The sequence below is a fragment of the Chaetura pelagica genome, unplaced genomic scaffold (assembly GCF_000747805.2).
Source record: "Chaetura pelagica isolate M959 unplaced genomic scaffold, ChaPel_1.0 scaffold222, whole genome shotgun sequence".
NCBI classification, from domain to species: domain Eukaryota; kingdom Metazoa; phylum Chordata; class Aves; order Apodiformes; family Apodidae; genus Chaetura; species Chaetura pelagica.
This window is the reverse complement of record NW_009952711.1, coordinates 9,698,266-9,708,071: the sequence shown is the minus strand read 5'-3', so window position 1 is coordinate 9,708,071 and position 9,806 is coordinate 9,698,266. Positions and strand designations below refer to the sequence as shown.

The 9,806-nt window shown below is 35.2% G+C and overlaps 1 protein-coding gene across 2 annotated transcripts in view; it reads right to left on the bottom strand.

The window, feature by feature from the left end:
• EFTUD1 (elongation factor Tu GTP binding domain containing 1) overlaps positions 1–9,806 on the bottom strand; it is a 62,920-nt gene that overhangs the window by 50,439 nt on the left and 2,675 nt on the right. For both annotated transcript variants that reach the window (XM_009994487.1, XM_009994488.1), the window contains 7 exons: positions 9,201–9,338; positions 8,144–8,358; positions 4,444–4,567; positions 3,473–3,549; positions 3,187–3,323; positions 2,890–3,012; positions 444–543 (listed from right to left, as the gene is read on the bottom strand). In XM_009994487.1, the coding sequence (XP_009992789.1) occupies positions 444–543; positions 2,890–3,012; positions 3,187–3,323; positions 3,473–3,549; positions 4,444–4,567; positions 8,144–8,358; positions 9,201–9,338 (914 nt within the window). The remainder of the gene's footprint in view (positions 1–443; positions 544–2,889; positions 3,013–3,186; positions 3,324–3,472; positions 3,550–4,443; positions 4,568–8,143; positions 8,359–9,200; positions 9,339–9,806) is intronic.

The following is a 9,806-nucleotide window of genomic DNA, read 5'->3' as shown; positions in this document are numbered from 1 at the left end:
TGGGCTACACCAGGACCTGAGCAAGAACTTGTTTCAGATACATTTAAGGATAGAGCTCAAAGTAAAACTGCACCATCTAGTGTCTGGTCAATCCATCAATGCAATGTATCTTCCCCCTAAATTCAAACTTAGCCCAATAAAGATTTCTGGTGGAAGATTTGTAGATAAGCATTGTAAGAAAAAATTAAATTTTATCTAGCAAGTGTGTGGAGAATCTAAGATATTGGGAAAAATCATATGAGGCTAAAACAAATATGATTAGACAAATAAACTCTAACTCATTCACAATATTTCTATTTGCTAAGATTTTACTGCATCTCAAGAATCAGTGAATTATTTTCTCAGGTCAAAAGAAACTACCAATGCAACATGTTACTTGCAACATTACTTCTTCTCCTGAAAGCATCTAATGTAGATTAGAATTATATGATACATTTTCTTACCTTGGTTTATTGTGTGGTAATGCCTTTGCATCAACAGCAAACATTTTGGAAACAAAGACAATAACAGGGGCTGTTCCTTCACTACTACATTTCAAAAAAGCTGAACAAACATAAAAGGAAGTTATTTGCACAATTTTTCACCAACAGTATGGTCACAACTATGGCTTTCCATGACTTTTCTAGGAATTACTGTTTATTTCCTATTTCAATGGATAATATACTAGAGACAATTAAACAGGCAAAGTAGAAAATTCATCTAATAATTGGATACTATTGCCCATATCTTCAAGTCTGTTTCTCAATAAAATAAAATGAGCAAAATTGTAAAAACAGGACAAACTACACTTATTTCAACTGAACAGTGTTTGGGTATTTCAAGTTGAGTTCACAGGCTGATTGAAATGAAAAACAGGGAGCAGCTTAGCATTAAGACTGAGCTTTACTCCGTACCTCAAAAGTATTCCCACTCCTTTCAAACTAAAGGAGGAAGGTCCTGCAAATACCCAGATGCTCCTGTATTCATGAAATCTAAAAACTTCAGTGCAAGAATTGATATCCCTCAAAGGATGAAAGATCCACACCAAACTTTTTCAGTACTTAAGAAAGTCCCATAAACTATTTTTTCTCCTCCAGCTTGGAACACATTATCAAATCCAAAACAGACACCATACCATTCAAAACTTCTAAAAAAGAAAATAAATAATCCTGCAAAATAAATACTCCTGAATTTCTCCCTTTCACCTGATGCACAAAAAGACTATACTCCCCAGTGCTCAGGCAAACCAAGTACAATACTACTACTAAATATTAGCAAGGTATAAACTAAATGTGAAGTACCCTATTTTTTCCTAACCATGAGCAGTAAGATCCAAGCTTCAAACAGCCCATTTTAACTAACTTACAGATACAGTACTGTTTGCAGAATACAATGTTTATAAATGTTCAATAAAGGAGCAATGTATCAGTTGCCTCATCCCCAGGAAACAATTCTCAATAGCTTGTCAGATTGACATTCACATCTCATCTTAAATTGACATTTGATATCTCATCCCTTTAGATTTCTTGAAGCTCTTTTCAACACATTGTTCTATAAACACCTTTCACTACACATGCAAAGTTCAGACATACTTTTAACTGTTACTAGCTTGAGTATGGTATATTCTTGTATTTCAGACTAAGAAATCTGGGGGGAAACACCACTTCATGTTATTGCATGTCTTTCTACCCCACAGAAGAGATTACCACATACACATGGAGAATTACGAGTTTTGCTCACCACTGAGCTATCACCAGTTTCAACTTTGATTTTCAATTCTGCTAAATAACTTAATTCAGCTCCAGCAGTTTTCACCTGTCTGTCAGGAAAACAAACTCAGAAGCTGATCTCCTCCCCAAGGCATCACAGTTTTTACAAAGAACATATAGGAACACTGTCTTCATGTTTATAAATAATTCCAAGATAGTAAAGGGAATATGAGCATCTTATGATCTCTCCTGCATCCTGTACACCAAATTTATTTTCATTAGTACCTATATAGAGGTCTTTTAATGCCTACAGCAAAGCTAAATCATTGAATGTCATCTTCCCACTCCCTATTACAATGTAATAGCACAGAACTTGGTGATGATCAAACTTCCTCTTGCTTACACTTGCACACAGACATTCCAATGTTCAACTCAGCAAAGTCTGAATATAATACTAAACCTTTCTGGAGCAGGAACTCTTGGTTAAAGCTGGAAACTGCCAGAAATATACATGAAATCGTGATGTCAATGAAGTCAATGGCAAAACTTAAACTAACTTCAAAATATCTGAATTTGATATCTTCATTTAACACTTTGGGTAGACAAATACACTTACTGCTAATATTTTTATCATTCTGGAATTTTATAAAATAACTAAGAAATAAAGTTATTCCTTGGGCTGTGGAAGTGTTGAAGAAATAATGACAATGTTTGCAGTGATAGTTAAGCTATATCTACTAACTTCTCAGTACACAAAATACTTAGCAATAAATTCAACAGAAAATGCTTTTCATTTTAAATTGTCAAAATCTTGGCCTAGTTAATCAATATACTTCTAAAAACGCAATTCAAACCCCTACTGGCTAAAAATTAATTATTTTAATATAAAAGTTGGTAAAACATTACATTCTCAATTACATTATACCATTTAAAACTAAAAGATCCTTCCAAAATCCCAAGCACTAGACATCTTAGACTATGCATCACTTGCAGCTTGATCTGTCTAAAAAGCACAACTACATGGGTTTGAAGAAAAATGTATGGTCATAAGGCATAACACTATGTATGTTACTGACAAGTGTTAACAAAGCTACAAGTAGATTAACTGTATTTCTAAGTAGAGATTATTACACATCCAAAGACCAACAAAACTAACAAGTCAGAAGCAACCTTAATGTTAATGGGAGAACACTCAGCTCACCGCTTTTCAATTCCTGAGTTTCTGGTGGCAAAGATTCAAATGTTTTGGCTCCAACACACATCAGCTTTTCCACTCTCTCAGCAGTGATGTCAAGAGGACTGGGCAGTTTATTACACACCATGGCTAAAACACATTGATAAGGATATATTTCATTGCTGAATGAAAATAAAAAGAACATAAATGCTTTCAATATTTGCTTCTTTAAGTCAACCTCGAGCACTGACACATTGAAATACATGAGGACTCTTTAGTCTATTGGTAGTTTTGAGACTTCAAAAAGTAGCATTTTAAGGATACAGAGAACTGCATCAGATATTGGCAGCCACTGGCTGCAAATGGCATTCAGGTGAACTTTAGGGTCTGCATGTCGTGACTCCCGTGCACCGATTTTCAATCCCAAAGAGGTGACAATCTTTTCAATTTTTTCTTTGTCTCTGTAAGGAAAAGAATAAATAGATTAAAAACCACAGCAGCAATATATAACTAGCATCTACAACATTTCTTGCTTATTTAATAAATAAATAAATAAAATCACTGTAGCACATGGAAAGAGATTCCATGAAAGCTTTGTAGATCTTCTCACCTTTTCATAACAGCTTCATACAGACTCCATATGTTGTCCAGCACGAATTGTACAAACAAAGGTTTCTTTCCTTTTGACTGATAGGACATAAACATACAGCTAATTACCAGCAATTCCTCTTTTGCAATAGGCTTAAGACTGCATTTTAACTGACCATTTTCATAAGGAGCATGTAAAATCTTTATTCAAAATCAAGACTTGTCTGTTACTACACAACATCACTACTTCAGCAGTCTGTCTTCTAAGAATGGTATAAGGCACAAAACAAACATTTCATTTAAAACTGAAGGAACAAAGCTTCAATTCATAAGTATAGCTTGATAAACACAGAACATGTGTACCTTCAGCCTGGTGATTATAATGTTTAAAGTTATTAATGGTCATCTATACAAACAAACAAACAAATCATAATTAAATAAAGACAGGGAAACTCCCTTCTCCCTTCCTAACTTTTAGTTGTGGAAACGCTTAATGCGACAGAATTGTAGTTTTCAGGTCAGGGTTTTGGTAAAGCAGTCAGTGGGATCTCACTAAGGCAAAAAAAGATTTTCTAAATCCTAAGCTATATGTGAATACACTAAATCCTTAGCTGTTAAAGGGTTCTTCAAATAAGACTGAGACCCAGACACTACTCTGGTTTCTACATTGCTAGTCTTACATTCATCTGTGTGTTTTGCTCTATGCTGAATCTCTGAACTTTGCATGTCCCTTACTTTGTGAACAGAGACATTTCAGAGCAACTGTAAACTCTGTTAGATGAGATTTCCTCCATGGAGCTTCTGCATGTATGGAATGTATTCTTCTCCAAGGCTGATGCAAGACTATCCTAGTGACTTTTGATTTCCACTGAGGAGTGAAAAGGCACTGAGCTCAATTTTCAGAGTACATTATGAGGAACAGAATTTTAAAAACCCAACAAAACAAGCAAATAAACCCAAAAATAAAACCCATACTTATGACAACCTCCCTACCTGATCACCTTTCATTATCTTCTTTGTTTTAGTATTTAGATAATAATCTCCCCATAAAGTCTTCAGAAGTATGGCAGGGTTGATCCCAATCTTTTGGCTGTACAGTTTGGCAAAATGCTCAATGCTGAAAGGAAACAAAATGCATCCTGATAAAAGTGTAATGTTGTTTACTTGTGCTTAACATGCTAAGCAACAGACAAATCTCAAATCCTTGTTTTACTCCCATTTTTCTGATTGCCTTCCCTTTAGCTCACATTGCAAAAATATTACTCTCACTTACACCTGCAAAAATATTTAGTCAGAACAGCTCAAAAATGTCAGCAGTATTTGCATGTTTTTGTTTTGTTTCAAGTCAGATTCAAGACTGAACTTGTTCATTTAAAATAAATATTTGTGTAGTACCCCCACAGTAAAAACTCAAAAGTTGTACATGTTTATGTGATGACTCTCAAACTTGCTCTATGAAAGACATCCCACCACACATTTAACTATGGTTGGTGACCAAAATGGTACAAGTTAAGAATCAAGTGATCTTTTCAGCCACACTTGAGTCACCAGATGGTGGCAACTGTACTCTAAATTAACAAATCAGGGCAGTGTGTTGGAATCATTGACTTAATAATGAATAAAACCCAAAAACTGATTTAAAAATTGTCATGTCAAAATTGTGTTATAAAGCCAATTGTGCTGTTCAGTGGTTCCCAGGAATTAATAAAAGCAGGTTGCTTATGACCTGAAGAGGGAGTCCTGAACATTCTGTGGTTGCTTGGCTGAAAATGTTCAGTGACCAGTAACAGAAAAAAATTCCACATATTTGCTCCTTGTGCATGCAGGAATAAAAATATACACTTACAATCAGAACAATCTTGTTTACAGAACAAAGATAGTTCATAATGTGCTCTTTGAAATGCAGAATTCTCTAATTTCTAAACACCTAAAAAAAGACCTGCACATGTCAGCAAGTCATAAGCTATGACTTCTGAACAAAGACCAAAAAGTAGATTTTAAAAAAATAATAAAATTCCAGAAACTACCCCAAACTCTGAGCAGGGGGAAAACCTGCAAGTTTTTCGTGCCAGCAGCTTCTGCATATGTATTTATGGCATTCTTGAGGATTATGAGAAAAGCATATGTACTAATTGCACTGGATGAGGCTGGCATTGCCTCATGGCTTAATTTTTTCCAGCGTGTGAGGAAAAAAAAAGGAGAATCAGGATAAGTACATATAAGAAAACTGCCGTGGATACAGTAAATAAAGCTTGACCAGCTACCATTCCACTTCAGATTACCCTAGCATATATCATTAATCATCTCTCACACATTCCACTCTGCAGAAACATCAGCTACCAACATATACCAAGTGCAAAAAGCTTTTGGGAAAAATAATTCAAAAAAATAAATTTAACACATGGTATTATCTCTGAAAACACCAAATTATAGACTCTCAAGCCCTAAACACTTTTAGAGAATTTTTCTTCTCTACCCCTCTGTATATATATTTATGTTATTACAAATGAGATACATAAACTGGAAGCATACCAGAGAACAAACTCCTGCATCAAACCGTTCAAATTCAAGTATTTTTTGCTAAACATCTGAGTTTGGGAAGCAAATAAATTTTCTGTCACATTTGTATGAAATTTTATTTTATCTGCAGAGAAATTACCAGAGGAAAAGAAATGAGAGGAAGATAACTAGCTGAATTCTCACTTTTACAAAAATAACCATTATATTCACCTATCATTCAAAAACATGTTTGCTTTCTTATTTACAAAGGTGATCATAGAGTGTTGACCACATGCTTACATCAGAATATAATTCTGTAACCTATAAAATCTTAATAGTTGACCATTTACTTGCAAATACCAAACAGCTTGAGTGAAAGCAAAAGCTTCTAAACTGCTTTAAAAGTTTATAATTCTAGTAATTGTAACAAAATAATACACTGTATCATCTTAAGAAGTATTTTTCTTAATGTTTAGCATTCCCTGGAAACATACTTAGAAAACAAACACTACTTCTAGATAACTTTTGAACTTCCCAAAACAGCTTAGCTTTTAGTTTTTATTTACATTCACTTGTTCCCACATACTTTGTCAGTACCCAAAATAAAAGCAAGCTGTAAATTGCCCTATCTTTTTCCACACAGGACATAAACAGCAGAGAGTTCTAAATCATTTTCTCAGCTGCTAAAGAAAACGTTCACTCTGTGACTGAACAAGTTTGTAACAGTTACATCCCAAACACACTATGTAACAACAGTCTACTACCATAGTCCATTTTCTCCATGGAGTGTCAATGAAAAGTTACAAGTCAGGTAAGCTGAAGTCTACAGAATTCAAAATACTGTTCCCTTGCACATCATAAAACAGAAGAGTGACTGTGAGCACCACATGGGAATGGAGGACTTCAGATGTGTCTTGATGTGTGGGATCACCAAAGGCATCTGAAAACTCTCTCTAACTTTCAGAAATGGTGTCCCCTCATGCACATGCTCTGTGAAAAGATCTCTTCAGACTAAAGAATATTCTAACATTGGAATTTGAAGGTTTGTTTTCAATTTCCTTTAACACCACTTACAAGCTATCTTTTCTTTTTATAAATTATTATTGTTATTATTATTACTCATGGTAGATAATTAAACTAAAATAACCCATTTTATTTTCCCTTTCCTCTGCAGTAGCAAGACATGTTTGTGTTAAGACTACAAACTGCACATGCAACCTTAAGTAAGAGATTGACTTTGACTTTAAAATCCTGAAGCTGATTTTTTTTTTGTTTAAACAGTGTTTGCATTATTAAAGACCTGCACTGTTTAACTAAGTACTTCTTTTTAATTACTTTGTCATGATGAAGACAACGACTCCACCTTGTGGCAGGCAATCAGAACATGTATAATGTTTAACCAGCCTGCTGCCCTTTGAAACCTGCCAGAAATTACAGGACTGAACACTGGAACTGATCACAAATTCAAATACAGTAATCCAGAAAGTTTTCTGAAATTGTTCTATCCCCAAATTCTTATGTTTAAGTTAAACATCTCTGCAATCTCTTTAGCAACTGCTGAAACAGAAACATGATGTTGTGTAACAAACGGGTGAGAAATGTACCTGAATGAAGAACAAAGAAAAAGACAAACAAACACTTGAAAACAAATGCATCTTTTCAAGGAAAAGACAAAGGCTGCTGAAAAAAAAAAACACAACAACAAAGAGATCACAGTAATGCTGTGACCCAGAATTGTACTGGACTGAAATGGACAGCTGAAACCCCTGCCCTGAAGCCACATGCCTACCTGATGCTTGCTACAAATGTGACTGTTCCAGTAGCTGGAAGATCCAACCTACTTTTGGAACAGCTCCTGTACTGCTGGAGTTTCTGGCCTAGTTCCATGACAGCCTATCCAATGTCAGCAACTAATATAATACTAAGCTTACCAGGCTAGGCTGGACACCACAGTGGGCTTAGCAGCTGCTGAGTAATTAAGGCAGGAATCCTTGCCACACAGATGACAAAGCTGGTAATATTTTCAGCTGTCCAGGTTAATAAATTAGAACTAATCATATACAATTGCATATCACAGAAGAACAAAAAAAAATGCCTTTAGAAATAAGAAGCAACTGAAAATACTTAAAAGATTAACTGCACTAATCAATTTAAATTTAAAAAAAAGAAGATAGCAACTAAATTCCAGACTTACCCAAAACCCCAGCCATCAATTGCACTGGCAAACACCACATTTCCATGGTCTGGTGAAAAATAAAGATGTGAGTCATCAGTATCTTCCAATCCAGTACTCCAGTCATAAATTTGATCTCCTGGTGCAGTGTCTGGGACACGTTCACTTTCTGTTTCTTTCTCAGCTCTCTCTTCTAAGACTTTAGAGGTAAAGAGTGCTCCAGTGACTGCATTGATCTACAGAAGAATATGCAAAAACACCCTAAGATTCATTCACACTTAAAACCACTTGCAATTAAAAGGCAATTCCCCTCATCCTCCAGAATATAGGAGGTTTCTTTAACAAGATAGCATGCCTGTGACTAATTTTGTAATTTAAAACACAGACCTTGAGTATTTAATCATGCTCATTTGAAGACAGCAGGAGTTAGGTGAGACTAACATTTCAAATTAAACAGTTTCCGAGTCTAAGTCAGCCACATCAGGACTGAACCATATACAGAGTATTACATTGTGTCCAGAATAAGGAATGGTGAAATGGGAACTTGTTACTGCTAATAAACAAACAACAAATAAGGAAAAAGGGAGACCAAGCAGACAAGTCTGTAAAAGTAAATTCTGGGGGAAAAAAAAGTTTGAAGGCAACTTCACTTACAATTTAATTATGAATTAAGTTTATCCCTGCATAAATCCATCAATGTGAGGAGTAGTCTAAAGATACAATTTGTCTCTCGCCAAAAAAGTTCAAGCAATTTAACAGGAAGAACATAACTTTCAGCATATTGTTTCTAAAAACGATGACTCTTCCTGATGACCTGTCAAGAGCCATTTAATACCCTTTTCTCCATCATGGGCATTCTGAATGAATCTCAAAACTGACAAAACAGAATCTATCTCAATGTTAAAAATTTGACTGGATGTTATAGTGCTTGATCCTGCCAAGTAAGAAAAGGATGGTCCTGTTATCCAGCTGCAAGGCAGTGAAAACTACAGTCTCTTAATCCAAGAATGGAGAAAAGGAGGAAGAAAAAAATCTCAACAAAATCTATTGCATGAACATGACACTGTAACGACAATACCTGTTCTAGGATCTTCTTAAGGTGTAAATATGCTTCCTGAGGGGTGAGCTTGAGCTCCACAATCAAGCGATCCATTTTGTTAATCACCAATACTGGACGTATATTCTCTAGCCATGCCTGCCTCAGAACTGCCTGAGTCTGTTAGCAAGTTAAAACAATTTAAAAAAATAAGTATTACAGATAGCTCGATACCACGAAAGAGACAGAATGTTAAAGTAAATGACAATATATTTCTAAAATAATTAAATGTATAAGAAAGGACATGGTTGACATTCAAAACAGAAACCTGACTCCCACAGTACAGTGTTAGTTTTTACAGAGTTCTGCAGAACAGCAGAATCTCATGGCAAAAATACCCACAGCAATAGAAAAACCCTCTTTGTAAAAGCCATGAAAAAAGCAATGTCATTTTGCTTATTTATTTCACTTTCCATACCCTAAAAGAACAAGTAAAGACATGGATTTCCCTTAAGACATTTATTTCTTCTCTCTCCACTACCAGAAAAATTGCATACTCACTCTTTCAACCCTACACCACTACACTCACTCACCAGCATTGCTCAGTTTTTCAGCACCACTATGACACCAACTACACTCTTACATACC